Source organism: Hyperoodon ampullatus (genome assembly GCF_949752795.1).
Source record: "Hyperoodon ampullatus genome assembly, chromosome: 3".
NCBI classification, from domain to species: Eukaryota; Metazoa; Chordata; class Mammalia; order Artiodactyla; family Ziphiidae; genus Hyperoodon; species Hyperoodon ampullatus.
Genome location: NC_136916.1, coordinates 171,269,840 through 171,288,097, shown reverse-complemented (window position 1 = coordinate 171,288,097; position 18,258 = coordinate 171,269,840). Strand labels below are relative to the sequence as shown.

At 43.7% G+C, this 18,258-nt stretch overlaps 1 protein-coding gene across 1 annotated transcript; it reads right to left on the bottom strand.

Moving 5' to 3' along the window:
- Window positions 1–537: 537 nt before the first annotated feature.
- Window positions 538–3,176, bottom strand: TCL1B (TCL1 family AKT coactivator B; the record flags this gene model as incomplete). Its single annotated transcript, XM_079699203.1, is given in 4 exon segments — window positions 538–586; window positions 770–951; window positions 3,015–3,062; window positions 3,066–3,176. Coding segments are annotated over 4 exon segments (390 nt in total).
- Between the last annotated feature and the right edge of the window lie 15,082 nt (window positions 3,177–18,258).

Sequence of the window (18,258 nt, the reverse complement as noted above, 5' to 3'; positions counted from 1 at the left end):
CAGGACCAGGGGTAGGAGGGCAAAGCCCCACTCCAGGCCCTCCGTGCAGTTCAAGCTGCTGCCAGTCTCAGGAAGAAGGCTCTGTGGGTCGACGCAGGGTCCCTGAAGGCCACTGCCATTGACTGGATTTGTGGCACCCCAGTGCCACGGTCGGACCTAGAGATCCACGTTCACTGCATCCAAGCTCGATCACGGCTATTTCCAGGCTCTGTGGTTTCAGGGAAATCATTCCAGCTCCCAGAGCCTGTTTGCTCATCCGTAACATGGGATGTTAACACGTACACCTCAGAGAATTCTTTTGAGAATTAAATGATGACCATTATTCAGTGTTTTGTGAACATACTAGGGGTCTGTCCACGGTGGAAATCACATCCACTGGGGTTGGGAGGGGGCGTGAACGGGTGGCTACATAAGAAAAACTCAGGGAGCAGCCTGAGGGCAAGGTGACCAGCATTGTCCTCCTGTAAAGAGGAGCGTCCTCCTTGCTAGTGTCTGCTGTCCACATTGTGAGGCTCCAGGCCTGACGTACCAGCCCCGTCAGCGGCTCCCACTTGGCAGACGTTTTAGGATCAGCTGCTCCGTGGAGCTGATCTGCAGAAGGGGCAAGCAGTGATCAGAGCCCCTGGGAGATGCTATTCTATCCAAATGAAACAGATGGGAACCCGGGTTTGTGGATTTAGGGGCCCGGGGAAGGGATCCCTCCCATCCTTTGCCCCACTTTGCACACCTACAGTCACTACTTAATGCCCATCCCCCTCACCTGGGCCACCATGCACTTGCCTGGCCATGGTCCACTATTTCCCAGAGTCTCGAATCCGTTGCTTGGTACCTTCGCCCGGGGTAGAGCTCCCACTTGAGGGGCAGCCCGAACACGAGCAGATGGCTGGGGGACCTGGGCATCTGGGGGTGCATTGGCATCTGCCACATGTGGACTGTGATGCTGATTTCATGCTGAAGGGACCAGAGAGGAGGTGGCACATCAGGGATGGTTGAGTTGCACACACACAACCAGGGTCCTGGATCCCCTGGCCCAGCTGGTGGGCTGCCCAGACCAGAGGTCGATGGGCATGCTTTTAGAATCCCACACCCAGAGCCTTGGCACCATCACTTGGGGGTTTTCCTTGGATTAGTTCTCTCCAGGCCTCCTCTGTACCAACCTCCCACTGACCTGCACCCCACTCACCCCACCACACCCTGAAAAGTTAGCCTCTGTTTCCAGCCTGTCCACAACATTGGGCCTACACAGATTACTCTCTTAGCCCTCTGTCTTGGCCACTTCCATAGTTTTAAAAATTCTCTTTTTAAAAATAAGATATCTAAAAAAATAAATAAATAAAAATAAGATATCCATAGACCTCAGGATCTGGGAGTGATGGATTTTCCCTTAAAAATATTTTGTAGTTTTGATCATGGCCATCACTACTTGTTGTGAACGTTAAAAGAAAAAAAAAATCAGCCAATCCAGAAAGGTATAAAAATGACGGAAAGTCACCAGACAACTGTAACCAAAGCTCCATGTGTTTTGCAACTAAATGGAAAATTCTTTACAGAGTTTTCTATCAGAGTATTTGTCTTTGTGCTGAACATTTTTCCGAGCTAAGAATCTAGCCCTTTATCAGTCATACATGTTGCAAGTTATTTTTCTTAGTTTGTTGTCCTAACTTTATGAGCTGGTTTTGCAAGAGGGATAGTTTTAATTATGTGGCAAAATCTCTTTCCCTTTGGATTCTGGCTTTAGATCAGGCGTCAGCAAAGTAGAGACCCAATCTGGCCCACCACCTGCTTTTGTAAATAAAGCTTTATTGCAAATAAACAAACACTTCTTCCTTTGTGTGCTGTCTTTGGCTGCATTTGCACTACGAAGGCAGAGTTGAGCAGTTGCTATGGAGTCTTTACCATCTGCAAAGCTGAAAATTTTTACTATCAGACTCTTTACAGAAAGTTTGCTGATCCTTGCATTCGATCATGCTCAGAAAGCCATCTCCCATCCTAAGACTGCATGTGAAAACCCAGATCTACTATTAAGAAATAATCATTTTAAATTGTGAAAACAATGCTCAGGCTCCAGGTTCCCCTCCCCCACTCATGGCTAAGTTATTTGAAGAATCCATTCTTTTCCCATTGAACACTTTTGTATGCTTTTTAAAAACTTACTAAACTGTTTTGTCCAGAATTTTCTGCATGCTTTATTGGGTGGAAAAGACTCAGTGTTCTCAACCAAAGATTTTCTGGATTACCTATTTGAAGATTGCTAGGAAATGTGTTATATTGTTTAAAATGACCGTGAATTGTTTACTTAATACCTGGATAAGTATTTACCATATTACCCTGAAGTATTTATATTTTAACCCTCAAAGATGGGCTGTGATCCAAACCCCTAGTTTAGGGCAGCTGTTTCCAATCTGAGTGATCATCCTTATCACCTGGGGAGCTTTTAAAACATAAAGGGTCTTAGACTCCACCCAAGGCTCCTGGATCAGTTTCCAAGGTGGGATTCTAGAATGTGTTACCTCTCAAATGCTCGCCCAGGCCATTCAGATGGTGAGCTGTGTCTGTGACCTCCACAGAGGTAGATTATTCCCATTTTGCAGATGAGGAGCCTGAAGCCAAGGTAAATTTTATACTGTTGGCCCACCTGCTGCTCTAGGTTGCAATGCTTTTGCTTGTGTTTGCCCTGTCTCCTTTCTGATCCTGGAGAACTCCTACTCATCCCGCAGAGCCCACCTGAATAGCCGCCGGATGTCTGAAGCCTTTTCAGCATGCACTAGGGGCAAGACTAGGCCCTGAGCTACCTCTCTCTCAGCCTCCCCACGGAGGACTGCATCATCTCCTGTAGATAAGCTCTGCCTGTGGCCCCTCCAGGCAGGAGCTCCTGGTCAGCAGCTCAAACCCACACAGGCCGAGTTTTCCAGCGCCAGTGAGAACTGCATCCTCATTGCATAATATGCAGGGCCCCCACGGGCTAAAGTCCATGTACCACCCTCTGCTGCCTCCCCTCATGCCCCACGACTCACTGTGCTGCCAGGGGAGCCCCTGCCCCAAGCTCTGTGGGAGGGACTGATTCACAAGGCCACAGTCACCCAGGTCCTTCCCTTCTCATCCTCATAGATGCCAGGCCTCCGGAACCACAGGCAGCATGGGGGCGACCCAAGGGGAGGAGAAGCTTCTGCTTCCATTGCAAGGCTGTGCCCAGGGCAGGCCTCGAGGCACACGTGGAACCTCCCAGGTGTTCAGCCTCCTTAAATGGACTGGCTCCCGAGTGGGGTGGGGCCGGTGATCGTGGGGGCGGGGCCAGTGAGCCTTGGCAGGGGCTGCAGGGACCAGCGAGCCCAGGTGTGAGGGTGTGAGCGGGTTGAATAAGGGGCAGCCAGAGCGGGGAGGAGACCCCTGCCTCTGGGGGCAGGCAGGGGCGGGGCCACAGAGCAGGAGCCGGAGGAACTGGGCCCACCTGCCTGGAGGTGCACGGACTGGAGTCAGGAGCCTCAGGGGCCGGCGGATAAGAAGCTCCTCAGGTACAGAGCCACCCCAGGCCTCTGCGCAGGGGTAGTTTGGTTCCTTAAGATCAACACTCCCCTGCTTCCGCTGATTCCTCCGCAGCCTGTCGCTGGCATCCTCTGCTGTTGCCAGGCCTTATGCAAACCTCCGAGCTCCAGATTCTGAGCTGGCAGGGACTGCCCTGATCTTCCTCCACCCCGCGGCCATTCCTTCAGCAGGACCCCATTTGCGAACCCTTGGGGCAGTGAGCTCAGTGGATTCTTGCCCCTGGAGATAGCTGGCCAAGGAACCTCCTGGGCAAATCAGGCTCCCTCTCCTCAGAAAATGAGCCAGTGCCCCAGGGGCATTTGCAATTGGGATCATATAAAGTGTGAGGGAACCAGGCCACAGGAGGGAGGGTGTGTGGCCGTCTTGCGCACCCTGTCCTTGACCATGGGATCCAGAGCACCCGCTTGGCCTGGTCATCTTATTAGCTCTGCTTTGCCAGGAGGCCACAGACACAAGACGCAGGCCCATGTGGTAAGCACCCTGGGCTTCTGATGAATGCAACATGAATGTGGTCATTTTCTTGTTGAAAACGCAAGTGTGATTCTTCTTATTCATCTGAGAATGAACAATGAGATGATGCTGTTCCTCTGGGAAGGTTGATGTAAGTGACACATAGGATGCCTGCCTCTGAGGAGCTCACTGTGCAGCTTCTGTAGAGGCCTGAGCCTCTTTTCACAGCAATTCCACCTCCTTCCCTGGGGTTTTTCCTTCTGTCGTGGGATTGCAGTGGCCGTAGGAGACAAGGGGCATTACGGTCTTGAATAACATGATCACATACATGGAATCACATACATCTGTTACCGTATTCTATTGGTTAGGAGCAGGTCCCACCCACACTCAAAGGGGGTGACGGGGCTTCCCTGGTGGCGCAGTGGTTGAGAGTCCGCCTGCCGATGCAGGGGACACGGGTTCGTGCCCTGGTCTGGGAAGATCCCACATGCCACGGAGCGGCTGGGCCCGTGAGCCATGGCCGCTGAGCCTGCACGTCCGGAGCCTGTGCTCCGCAACGGGAGAGGCCGCAACAGTGAGAGGCCCGCGTAACGCAAAAAAAAAAAAAAAAAAAAAAAAAAAAAAGTGGGTGACGGATTATACAAGGATGTGGACATCAGGAGTCAGGGCTCCAGGGGGTTCCCCAGAGCCTGTCTGCTATAAGCACCAACCCCACCGGGTTACTCTGAGGATGAAAGGAGATGGTGTAGAAAGAGCAGTGCCTGGCACATAGTGAGTACTCGAAAAATGCCAGGCACTAACACTGCTCCCAGACTTGTCCCCTTCCTGAGCAAAATCCATTAGTCTACCCTCTGTAACACTAATGCAACTAGTATTTATCTCTGTCACTCCGTATCACAAATATGTACGAGTATTCTCAACCTCACTCCAAAATGAGCAAGTATGTGGCTGTTCGTGGGGTGGGGGCAGAATTGGTCAATACGGGCAGAGCATCTATGTCACATCAGGCACTGTACATGGGTTATCTCATTCATGTCTCCCAACAACTCCATGAGCTGTCATCCCCACCTCATGCCACTGAAAATGAACAGAGGTGCTTCACTGATCACCCTTCTCATGCCATGTGCTCCATCCCGGGCCCCTTGGACCTGCACTGAAGGAAGATCACTGGTGGGCGATGAGAACAGGAATTTGGACTCTTGTCCTTCAGCTGGACTTTGTCCATATCATGTCTGAGATACAGCAGTGTTTCCTGGCCAAGTGTCCATCTTTGGTACCTGCAATTTGAAGGATTCACTCTCCGGGGTGGGTATCACCAAAGTCTTCAGGAAGCCCTTTGATCTCTCCAGGATAGCTCCGGGCAGAGCCTGGTAAAGACAGTGTAGTCTCTAGCAGGTCTGTGTCTTTATTCCCGTCTTACCCCTAGGTTCTTCATGACCTTTTTTTTTTTTCCTTAGATTCCATATATATGTGTTAGCGTACAGTATTTGTTTTTCTCTTTCTGACTTACTTCACTGTGTAGGACAGACTCTAGGTCCAGCCACCTCACTACAAATAACTCAATTTCATTTCTTTTTATGGCAGAGTAATATTCCATTGTATATATGTGCCACATCTTCTTTATCCATTCATCTGTTGATGGACACTTAGGTTGCTTCCGTGTCCTGGCTATTGTAAATAGAGCTGCAATGAACATTTTGGTACATGACTCTTTTTGAATTATGGTTTTCTCAGGGTATATGCCCAGTAGTGGGATTGCTGGGTCATATGGTAGTTCTATCTGTAGTTTTTTAAGGAACCTCCATACTGTTCTCCATAGTGGCTGTATCAATTTACACCCACCAACAGTGCAAGAGTGTTCCCTTTTCTCCACACCCTCACCAGCATTTATTGTTTCTAGATTTTTTGATGATGGCCTTTCTGACGGGTGTGAGATGATATCTCATTGTAGTTTTGATTTGCATTTCTCTAATGATTAATGATGTTGAGCATTCTTTCATGTGTTTGTTGGCCATCTGTATGTCTTCTTTGGAGAAATGTCTATTTAGGTCTTCTGCCCATTTTTGGATTGGGTTATTTGGTTTTTTTGTTATTGAGCGGCATGAGCTGCTTGTAAATGTTGGAGATTAATCCTTTGTCAGTTGCTTCATTTGCAAATATTTTCTCCCATTCTGAGGGTTGTCTTTTGGTCTTGTTTGTGGTTTCCTTTGCTGTGCTTGAGGATATGGGGAGGGGGAAGTGTAAGCTGTGACAAAGTGAGAGAGAGGCATGGACATATATACACTACCAAACGTAAAATAGATAGCTAGTGGGAAGCAGCTGCATCGCACAGGGATATCAGCTCCATGCTTTGTGACCACCTAGAGGGGTGGGATAGGGAGGGTGGGAGGGAGGGAGATGCAAGAGGGAAGAGATATGGGAACATAGGTATGTGTATAACTGATTCACTTTGTTATAAAGCAGAAACTAACACAACATTGTAAAGCGATTATATTCCAAAAAAGGTGTTAAAAAAAAAAAAAAAGACAGTGTAGTCATGCCTGGACCCAATGCTATCCTCGTCCAGCGGAGGGCGCCCTTCACCCACCTTAAGTCCAGATGTCCTCGTCCTGGGGCACTCAGCCTAAGGGGATGATTCTAGACCACAGATGGGCGCTGAGCAGGACTTGGGAGGCTGGGTCTTGGTCACCAAGATCTCTGCATATTCTGCTCATCTCCTCCCATGTACTGAGCCCACATTGGCCAAGGCAGGCAGGACACTGGAGGCAGACAGCCTGGAAATAGCATGGCACAGATGGGGTTGTTCACCAGCATGAATAAAGACATGGAGAGGGGACATTCAGGATGTATTTGGAGGTCAGAGAATAATGAGGATTAGCCAGTGCTGAGGATGCAGGCTCATCATAAGATGAAGGATAAGAATATGGTAGTGAGTGGTATGTGTGGGTAGGTGGATGCTGATGCTTCATTGCAAGGATCTAAAAATGCCAATCCAACCAGGTGATTTTGATCAAGTTGATCAGGAACAATGACAGTGTTTGGGAAAGGAAATGGCATAAGTACACACTTGATAAACGTTTGAATTAATGATAAAACAGAAGAGTGACTCAGTAATTGGTGATTCCTAGAAATGGACTGGATGGAGATGGTTCAGGTCGTATTACAGGCAAAAACATCCAAGTTCCAGCTCTGCTTATTTCAAACTATCAACAGTATAAATTGGCAGTATGATAAAAGAAACTCGACTCAGCCATGGAACTGAAGAATGAGGGTTTGGGGAAGTTTTGTCTATTCCAAGGCATTGAAGATATAGTCTGTTTTCTTCTAAAGGTTGCATTGTTTTACTTTTTACATTTAGATGCGATTTATCTTTATGTGTGATGTGAGGAAAAGATCTAGAGTATCTTTTTCCATGTTAATACCAAATTAACTTAATACCATTTATTAAAAAGTCTATCCCTTCTCTCCTGTATTGTATTATCACTTCTGTCATAAATCTGGAACATATATGTATGGGTCTGTTTCTGGACTTTCTTTTTTTTTTTTTTTTTTTTTTTTTTTGTGGTACGCGGGCCTCTCACTGTTGTGGCTTCTCCCTCTTGCAGAGCACAGGCTCCGGACGTGCAGGCTCAGTAACTGTGGCTCAAGGGCCCAGCCGCTCCGCGGCATGTGGGATCCTCCCAGACCGGGGCACGAACCCGTGTCCCCTGCATCAGCAGGCGGACTCTCCACTACTGCGCCACCAGGGAAGCCCCTGGACTTTCTTTTCTATTCCATTCTTTTTTTTTATCCTTGTGTCAATAGCACATTGTTAGCTACTATAGCCTTAAAATAGGTATGGATATCTTGTAGTATAAATCTCCTAGCTTTATTCTCCATCTAGATTGCCTGGCTATTGTGATGGTTAATTTTATGTGTCACCTTAAACAGTGTTTTGGGATAAGAATAACATTTAAATCGGTGAACTCTGAGTAAAGCAGATTGCTCTCCATATTGTGGGTGGGCCTCATCCAATCAGCTGAAGACCTGAATAGACTGAAAAGGCTGGCCTCCCCAGGCAAGAAGGAATTCTCCAGCAGACTGTCTTTGGACTTCAGCTGTATCATTTGTTCTCCTGTCTCTCCAGGTTGTGCATCTTTAGCTCTCCTGGGTCTCCAGCCTGACAGCCCACACTGCAGATACTGGACTTGCCAACATCCATATTCATGTAAGCCATTTCCTTATAATAAATCTCTTTCTATATACATATATGTACATATACACACATGCCCTGTTGGTCCTATTCCTCTGTAGAACCCTGACTAATTCAGCTATTCTCTAAACTTTGCAATTCCATATGAATTTTAGAATCAGTTTATTACCATCTCTCTCCTCCAGAAAGCCTGCTAGGATTCTGATTGGGATTGTGTTGTACCTATAGGTCTGTTTGAAGAGAATTGACATCCATACCATATCGAACCTTACAATCTCAGGATAGTGTGTGTCCCTCCCCTCCATATCTTAGGTTGTCTTTAATTTTTCTCTATTTTCATTAAACTTGTTCTTAAGTATTTGACTGATGCTATTTTAAGTGGTGTTATTTTAAACTCTGTGTTATATTTGTTTGCTGCTGGTATAGCAAAAAGCAACTGATTTATGTATATTGTCCCTACATCCAAAAATTCACTTAACTCTATATTTTTTTTTATATTTTGGGAAATTCCCAGTCATTATATCTTCAGTTATTCCTCTCATTCTCTCTCTTCTTCTGTGCTTCCAATTACACTTTGCTAGACCTTATAAATTGTGCACCATGCCTCCTATGCCCTGTTCTGCTTTATTTGAGGCTTACACATTTTTCCTCTCTGAGCTTCAATTTTGATGTCTCCTATTGGCTTATTTTACAGTTCATTATTAATCTTGTCATTTACTGTGTCTAATCAGCTCTTAAACCAATACGTTGATTTCTTAACTGCAAATATTATATTTATCAGGTCCAAAATGTTCATTTGCTGCTTTTTTTTTATAGATTTGAAACTTCTCTATCTTTTGAACCATTTTGTCCATCATTCTTTCTGTATCCTTAAACATACTACTCAGTTATTTTAAAGTGCTTTTCTGATAATTCTGGGTTACTAGTGGGTCTGCTTCTATAGTCTGCTTTTTCACTTGGTTTTCAATTACATGTTTTTTCTTTTGGAGTAATTTTAAGTGAATACCAAATAGTGGGTATAAAATCCCTGAAAAGTTCTAGATAGTATTGTCTTCCCCCAGATAGAGTTAACTGTTTCTTCTGCTGGGCAGATAGAGTGAGATATTGAACAGCTTAATTCCTTTTTTTTTTCTTTTATTAGTTTCTGCTTTATAACAAAGTGAATCAGTCATACATATACATCTGTTCCCACATCCCTTCCCTCTTGCATCTCCCTCCCTCCCACCCTCCCAATCCCACCCCTCCAGGCGGTCACAAAGCACCGAGCTGATCTCCCTGTGCTATGCGGCTGCTTCCCACTAGCTATCTACCTTACGTTTGGTACTGTATATATGTCCATGCCTCTCTTTCGCTTTGTCACAGCTTACCCTTCCCCCTCCACATATCCTCAAGTCCATTCTCAAGTAGGTCTGTGTCTTTATTCCTGTTTTACCCCTAGGTTCTTCATGACATTTTTTTAAATTCCATATATATGTGTTAGCATACGGTATTTGTCTTTCTCTTTCTGACTTACTTCACTCTGAACAGCTTAATTCTGATAAGAGCAGAATTGAATCAAGGTCCAGTTCCAATTCCAATGAGAATCAGTCTACCTCCCTCAAGTTCACCCTATTTCTATAGAGTGGCTCTCAGTCAAGAGCCTGTTAGGGCTTTGTCTCAACACAAAGAGACTGCAAGAGATTCTGTTCTGCCTTTTGGGGCTTTGGCGTTGCTCTTTAGCATCCTGCCCTGAGCTGCTTCTATTTGTAAAAAGCCTTTTGGGAGAGGGCACTGGTCTAAGTATGAGGTCCCTCAAGTCTTCACTTTGGCCAAATGCATCAGAATCAGCCAGTGTCCTCAGGAAAAATGCAGTCACAGATGCCTGATGGTTGATGTCAGTTCATTGCTCCCTCCCGTACTTTCAGCTCTTACCAGGTTGTCCTCACTCCAACCCCTGGTGAGCCTTTGTCTTTTCAAGAGACTCCAGAGAATTCTAGTCTGTTTTCAGAGGTCTTCAGCTTAGTTTTTCAGCCTCTTACATCACACAGCTTCATAATTCAACACGTATCTCTGTTACCAAACTCAGGTCCAGCTGCTCACTGCTCTGAAGCCAATAAAGAGGCAAGGTTGGTGGAAAGGAAAGTTTGCTTTATTTCAGAGGCTGGCGGCTGGGAGAGGAAGGGCGGACTCATGTCCAAAGGCTGACTACCCCTCCCCCCAATCAGTGGGCCAGAGCTTTTATAGGTGGAGGGAGGGAGTTACATGCAGAAACAGCACAGTCAGCTCTGACAGTCATCTTGAAATTGGTCATCGGTGGTCTGACCAGCATCATCTTGATTGTTTTAAGTACAGTTAATCTTCAGTTTCAGGGTTGGTTTGTTCCCATTTCCTTGAGGCCAGCTCTCAGAACTGTGGCAGCTTATGTCATGGCTACAGTCTGGTCATCATGTAGTTAACTTCCTCCACCTGGAGCTGGCTTCAGTATCTATAAGACATCTCAAAGGATATGGCTCAGAATATTATCTGTAGCCCTTGAGGAGGAAATAAAGTCCTTGACTTTGCTTAATGACTAAACTATTATTATTTGGTCTCATTTGACTGTTTCCCTTTGTTTCTGCATTTTCTCACTTCTCTGATTAAACTTATTCTTTGACTAACGTTTTTCTACAGACAAAAGGCAGATGGAGGACATGGCGGGTAAGAACCATAGGGTCCTGCTTCGTTTCATCTCGAGTGGAATCTGGCTGGACGTTTGTGGCCCCCCAAGCCTCCAGTTTTGTCACTCTACACCAGCCCTGTGACCCAGCCTTATTTCACCCTCTAGCCTGTACCCAGAATCATCAAATGACCAGAAGGGAAAAGCATTTGCAGAAGCTCACCTCTGAGAAGTCTCCCCTTCTCCAGAATTTTAGTTCCTCTGGTCCTGGTTGCTCCATAGCTCCCTCATGCTTTGGGAAATACAATTTTTATTTTTATCCAGATTTTCTATGGCTTGGCTGTAGCTCTGTCCTGTTGCAAACTATTTCATCTTACCCCAAAGGATGGGGGTATTTTTTTTAAAGGTGGAAGAAATTAAACCATGTCTTTGTACTGATGGAAGTGATCCAAGAGGGAAGGAAGGGGTGATGACAGGTAAGGTACAAACTGAAGGAAGTTCTTGAGAAAGGGAGGCATAGAGGTGAGAACCCAAGTGGATGGCTTGCCCTTGAGGGGAGGAAGGACTCTCTTTCCATTGTAACTGTGGTAAGAAGGAGAAGCAGGGTTAGATGCATTTAAGAGTTTCAGATTAGTGGGGGTGAGAGGAAATTCCCCTCCTCCACTTTTCACAAGAAAATTACAAATGACTTGGAGAGACCTAACCCTAGAAAATAAACACCGTATATGAAATTATTAGGAGGTAATCACAGCAAATATCTTTATGATCCTTAGATAGGGACAATCTTCTTAGAGATGGTACACAAAGCAAAAGGCAAATAAAAAGACTGATTAATCTTGAGATGCCCCAAAGTATATCTTCTAATGGCAATATATTAAGGAAAAAAAGAAGGACCAAAATGAGAAAATACTAAAAATATGCAGCAAACTGTTCGTTTCCAGAATATAAAGAGAACTCTCACAAATCAATAAGTAAAGGGAACAACTCATTAGAAAAATAGGGAAAGGCTCAGATAAATTCACAGAAAGGAAATGCAAATGGCCAATTGCCATACCTCGACCTCACAAGTAATTAAGAAAATGCAAACTTTTAAAATGAGATACATTTTAAAAACTCTATAATATCGGCAAAAAAAGAAAGAAAGAAAGAAAGAAAAACCCAGAAAAGCATTTGTAAAAACGAAACGTGGACAAGAGGTGAGGTTTGCCTTATTGGCCAGGCCCCTTCTGCACTAGGAGAGGGTAAAATGGGACCAGGTCACCCGGCGTCAGTTTCCACAAAACTAGCACCCCCGGCAGGCAGGCAGGCAGGCCAATGTAGGTTTCTTTACTGAAGGTTGGGTCAGTTTCAGAAGGGACATTTTGATGCAGAAGCGACAAATGTTAGGGTTTGGGAGAACTTGGACTTCCCCTTGAGTTTTGTAAGACAAAACACCTAGGAACTTTGGCCTTTGCAAGGAAAGGTTCCCCAGTGGACTGTCCCTCCAGCCCCTTATCCTGCCTGCCCACCTGTGGGATAACCCCTCACCCCATAAGCATCCATTTCTTAAGTCTCCACTTGGATAGATTCCACCCCTGCCCGCAGGTGAGCCCTACCCTCCCGTGGCCCCCTCCCTCTTCCTTCAGAGTGTCCTTTTGGTCTGGCCCCTGGGCTACAGCAGGGTGTAGGCTTCAGCCAGGTGGGTGCTGCCAGGTGGGCACTGCCCAGTTTTACAAGCCTGGGGAAGGGGGAAAGTGCAATTGGTCTGATGGACTCCAGTCTGATGGCCAAGGGTGAACCTGGCCTCTCTGATTTGAGCTTCCTCATTGGCAAGAACTATAAGCTGCCAGTTCTTTTATTAACAGATCAATAAAGTTGGCATTTCTCCCAAGGACAGACATTTTCCCCCATAGGACACAACAGTCTAAAGCCCAGTTGAGGAAACAACATTTTCTCCATTAACACAGAGCCTGTCCTGCCCTTGCAAACTGGTCTGCATTGTTGTCAGAGGGGCTTTTGAGTTCTTCCCTGTCCCAGGGGATGGAGTACGGGCTGGGGCGTTGTCTTTCACAGCAGAGCTTTGCTGGAGGAGGATCAAGAGTTGAATTCATTTAATCCCGCTATTCTTTCTCCCTCCCCATAAAAATGGAGAGACAGGGTGTCAAGGGTGTCGATTCCTCCAGAAACCATAATATTTTCCATTTGCAAAGGAGTTGGGAAACCAGAAGCACACAGCGTCCAGCCTGTGGCAGGGACTCCAGAACAGCTGCTTTCCGCCTTCCTGTTCTGACGTCTGCTACAGCGTCCAACTCCCTTGGCTTTGACTCATAGCATGTGGGTTTATAGTGACTGGATAGTAGTTAAAGCTTTATATCTTTGTCTCCACTTGACCCTGGCTCCCTGACAATAAAAGGTACCTTAGAGTATTTGAAAGTATGTGGGGTTGGCCATCAAACATCCCTGAATCCAAAGCTGAGTTCTAGCCCTTACTAGTTGAGTGACCTTGAGCCTGTAACTTAACGTTTTTAGGCTTCCTACTCGTCAGTGGTAACATGAATGGGGTATCAACCTTGATAAGTTGTCATAAGGAACAATAACATTTGTAAAGCCTTTGGCACATGGTAGGGCCTCAGTCAATGGTACTTTGTTAACTAAGGGTAAGATACCATCTCTTATTCATCTCTGTGTTCCAGCATCAAATGTAGCACTGGAAATGCAGGAGGGGCCCAGCAAATATCAATACTTGTTGGACTGAAATATTCTTTAGTCAGATGTTTTCCTGGTTCAAAACAGCTCCAGCCACATCCAACATGACCCCAGAGGTGTGCTGGAATAGAACTTATTCAGACACTCTTCCTGCCAACGCCTTATAGAAAATGCACTCAAAAATAAGAGTGTTCACAACACAGCAGAGGCCCTGGGTATTGAGTTTGCAGTGAAAGGAGAGAGGTTAGGATAGACAAAGCGCCATGCTGAACAGATGGCCCCCGGGACTCTGTAATTATCGTATTTTACTTGAAGGTCTTCTTTGTAATTGGCCTAGTGAGGTCAGCATCTATGCCAAGGTGGCTCGTGCGAGCTGATTGCGAGCTGAGGCCGCCCTTGTGTGCCTGGGGTTTTTCCTGACTGTGGTACCGAGCTTCCACGAGCATGCATGGGGCTCCAGCTGCATCATCCCTCCACAGCCTCTCCCCATGGCTCTTTGGGCCGTGGTTTTAAATGGTCCTTCGTTTAATTCATCAGAATGACCCAGAAGGAAGCAATTGGCTGTAAGTGGGTCATTCCCTGAAGCTCGGTGGCAGCCTTCTTTTTTCTTCTTTTCTTTTTTTTTTTTAATTTTTTAATTTAATTTAATTTATTTTTTTATACAGCAGGTCCTTATTAGTCATCCATTTTATACACATCAGTGTATACATGTCAATCCCAATCGCCCAATTAATCACATCACCACCACCACCACCCCACGCCGCTTTCCCCCCTTGGTGTCCATACGTTTCTTCTCTACATCTGTGTCTCAGTTTCTGCCCTGCAAACTGGATCATCTGTACCATTTTTCTAGGTTCCACATATATGCATTAACATACGATATTTGTTTTTCTCTTTCTGACTTACTTCACTCTGTATGACAGCCTCTAGATCCATCGATGTCTCTACAAATAACCCAATTTCGTTCCTTTTTATGGCTGAGTAATACTCCATTGTGTATATGTACCACATCTTCTTTATCCATTCGTCTGTCAATGGGCATTTAGATTGCTTCCATGACCTGGCTATTGTAAATAGTGCTGCAATGAACATTGAGGTGCATGTGTCCCTTTGAATTATGGTTTTCTCTGGGTATATGCCCAGTAGTGGGATTGCTGGATCATATGGTAATTCTATTTTTAGTTTTCTAAGGAACCTCCATACTGTTCTCCATAGTGGCTGTGTCAATTTACATTCCCACCAACAGTGCAAGAGGGTTCCCTTTTTTCCACACCCTCTCTAGCATTTGTTGTTTGTAGACTTTCTGATGATGCCCATTCTAATTGCTGTGAGCTGATACCTCATTGTAGTTTTGATTTGCATTTCTCTAATAATTAGTGATGTTGAGCAGCTTTTCGTGTGCTTCTTGGCCATCTGTATGTCTTCTTTGGAGAAATGTCTATTTAGCTCATCTGCCAATTTTTGGATTGGATTCATTGTTTTTTTAATATTGAGCTGCATGAGCTGTTTAGAAATTTTGGAGATTAATCCTTTGTCCGTTGATTCATTGGCAAATATTTTCTCCCATTCTGAGGGTTGTCTTTTCGTCTTGTTTATGGTTTCCTTTGCTGTGCAAAAGCTTTGAAGTTTCATTAGGTCCCATTTGTTTATATTTGTTTTTATTTCCATTACTCTAGGAGGTGGATCAAAATGATCTTGCTGTGATTTATGTCAAAGAGTGTTCTTCCTATGTTTTCCTCTAAGAGTTTTATAGTGTCCAGTCTTACATTTAGGTCTCTAATCCATTTTGAGTTTATTTTTTGTGTATGGTGTTAGGGAGTGTTCTAATTTCATCCTTTTATATGTAGCTGTCCAGTTTTCCCAGCACCATTTATTGAAGAGAGTGTCTTTTCTCCATTATATAGCCTTGCCTCCTTTGTCATAGATTAGTTGACCATAGGTGCATAGGTTTATCTCTGGGCTTTCTATCTTGTTCCGTTGATCTATGTTTCTGATTTTGTGCCAGAACTCTATTGTCTTGATTACTGTAGCTTTGTAGTATAGTCTGAGGCCAGGGAGTCTGATTCCTCCAGCTCCGTTTTTTCCCCTCAAGACTGCTTTGGCTTTTCGGGGTCTTTTGTGTCTCCATACAAATTTTAAGATTTTTTGTTCTAGTTCTGTAAAAAAAATGCCGTTGGTAATTTGATAGGGATTGCACTGAATCTGTAGATTGCTTTGGGTAGTATAGTCATTTTCACAGTATTGATTCTTCCAATCCAAGAACATGGTGTATCTCTCCATCTGTTGGTATCATCTTTAATTTCTTTCATCAGTGTCTTATAGTTTTCTGCATACAGGTCTTTTGTCTCCCTAGGTAGGTTTATTCCTAGGTATTTTTTTCTTTTTGTTGCAATGGTAAATGGGAGTGTTTCCTTAGTTTCTCTTGTAGATTTTTCATCATTAGTGTATAGGTATGCAAGAGATTTCTGTGCATTAATTTTGTATCCTGCAACTTTACCAGATTCATTGATTAGCTCTAGTAGTTTTCTGGTGGCATCTTTAGGATTCTCTATGTATAGTATCATGTCATCTGCAACAGTGACAATTTTACTTCTTCTTTTCCAATTTGTATTTCTTTTTCTTCTCTGATTGCTGTGGCTAGGACTTCCAAAACTATGATGAATAATAATGGCAAGAGTGGACATCCTTGTCTTGTTCCTGATCTTAGAGGAAATGCTTTCAGTTTTTCACCATTGAGACTGGTGTTTGCTGTGGGTTTGTTGTATATGGCCTTTATTATGTTGAGGTAGGTTCCCTCTATGCCCACATTCTGGAGAGTTTTTGTCATAAATGGGTGTTGAATTTTGTCAAAAGCTTTTTCTGCATCTATGGAAATGATCATATAGTTTTTATTCTTCAATTTGTTAATATGTTTTATCACATTGATTGATTTACGTATATTGAAGAATCCTCGCATCCCTGGAATAAATCCCACTTGATCATGGTGTATGATCCTTTTAATGTGTTGTTGGATTCTGTTTGCTAGTATTTTGTTGAGGATTTTTGCATCTATATTCATCAGTGATACTGGCCTGTAATTTTCTTTTTTTGTAGTATCCTTGTGTGGTTTTGGTATCAGGGTGATGGTCGCCTCATAGAATGAGTTTGGGAGTGTTCCTTCCTCCGCAATTTTTGGAAGAGTTTGAGAAAGGTGAGTGTTAGCTCTTCTCTAAATGTTTCATGGAATTCACCTGTGAAGCCACTTGGTCCCGGACTTTTGTTTGTTGGAAGATTTTAAATCACAGTTTCAATTTCATTACTTGTGATTGGTCTTTTCATATTTTCTATTTCTTCCTGGTTCAGTCTTGGAAGGTTATATTTTTCTAAGAATTTGTCCATTTCTTTCAGGTTGTCCATTTTATTGGCATAGAGTTGCTTGGAGTAGTCTCAGGATGCTTTGTATTTCTGCAGTATCTTTTGTAACTTCTCCTTTTTCATTTCTGATTTTATTGATTTGAGTCCTCTCCCTCTTTTTCTTGATGAGTCTCGCTAGTGGTTTATCAATTTTGTTTCTCTTCTGAAAGAACCAGCTTTTAGTTTTATTGATCTTTGCTATTGTTTTCTTTGTTTCTGTTTCATTTATTTCTGCTCTGATCTTTATGATTTCTTTCCTTCTGCTAGCTTTGGGTTTTGTTTGTTCTTCTTTCTCTAGTTCTTTTAGGTGTAAGGTTAGATTGTTTATTTGAGACTTTTCTTGTTTCTTGAGGTAGGCTTCTATAGCTATAAACTTCCCTCTTAGAACTGCTTTTGCTGCATCCAATAGGTTTTCGATTGTCGTGTTTTCATTGTCATTTTTCTCTAGGTATTTTTTGATTTCCTCTTTGATTTCTTCAGTGATCTCTTGGTTATTTAGTAACGTATTGTTTAGCCTCCATGTGTTTGTGTTTTTTATGTTTTTTCCCCTGTAATTCATTTCTAATCTCACAGTGTTATGGTCAGAATATATACTTGATATGATTTCAATTTCCTTAAATTTACTGTGGCTTGATTTGTGACCCAAGATGTGGTCTATTCTGGAGAATGTTCTGTGCGCACTTGAGAAGAAAGTGTAATCTGCTGTTTTTGGATGCAATGTCCTATAAATATCAATTAAATCTATCTGGTTTATTGTGTCATTTAAAGCTTCTGTTTCCTTATTTATTTTCATTTTGGATGATCTGTCCATTGGTGTAAGTGAGGTGTTAAAGTCCCCCACTATTATTGTGTTACTGTTGATTTCCTCTTTTATAGCTGTTAGCAGTTGCCTTATGTATTGAGGTGCTCCTATGTTGGGTGCATATATATTTATAATTGTTATATCTTCTTCTTGGATTTATACCTTGATCATTATTTAGTGTCTTTCTTTGTCTCTTGTAACATTTTTTAAAGTCTATATTATCTGATATGAGTATTGCTACTCCAGCTTTCTTCTGATTTCCATTTGCATGGAATATCTTTTTCCATCCCCTCACTTTCAGTCTGTATGTGTCCCTAGGTCTGAAGTGGGTCTCTTGTAGACAGCATATATATGGGTCTTGTTTTTGTATCCATTCAGCAAGCCTGTGTGTTTTGGTTGGAGCATTTAATCCATTCATGTTTCAGGTAATTATAGATATGTATGTTCCTATGACCATTTTCTTAATTGTTTTGGATTTCTTTTTGTAGGTCCTTTTCTTCTCTTGTGTTTCCCACTTAAAGAAGTTCCTTTAGCATTTGTTGTAGAGCTGGTTTGGTG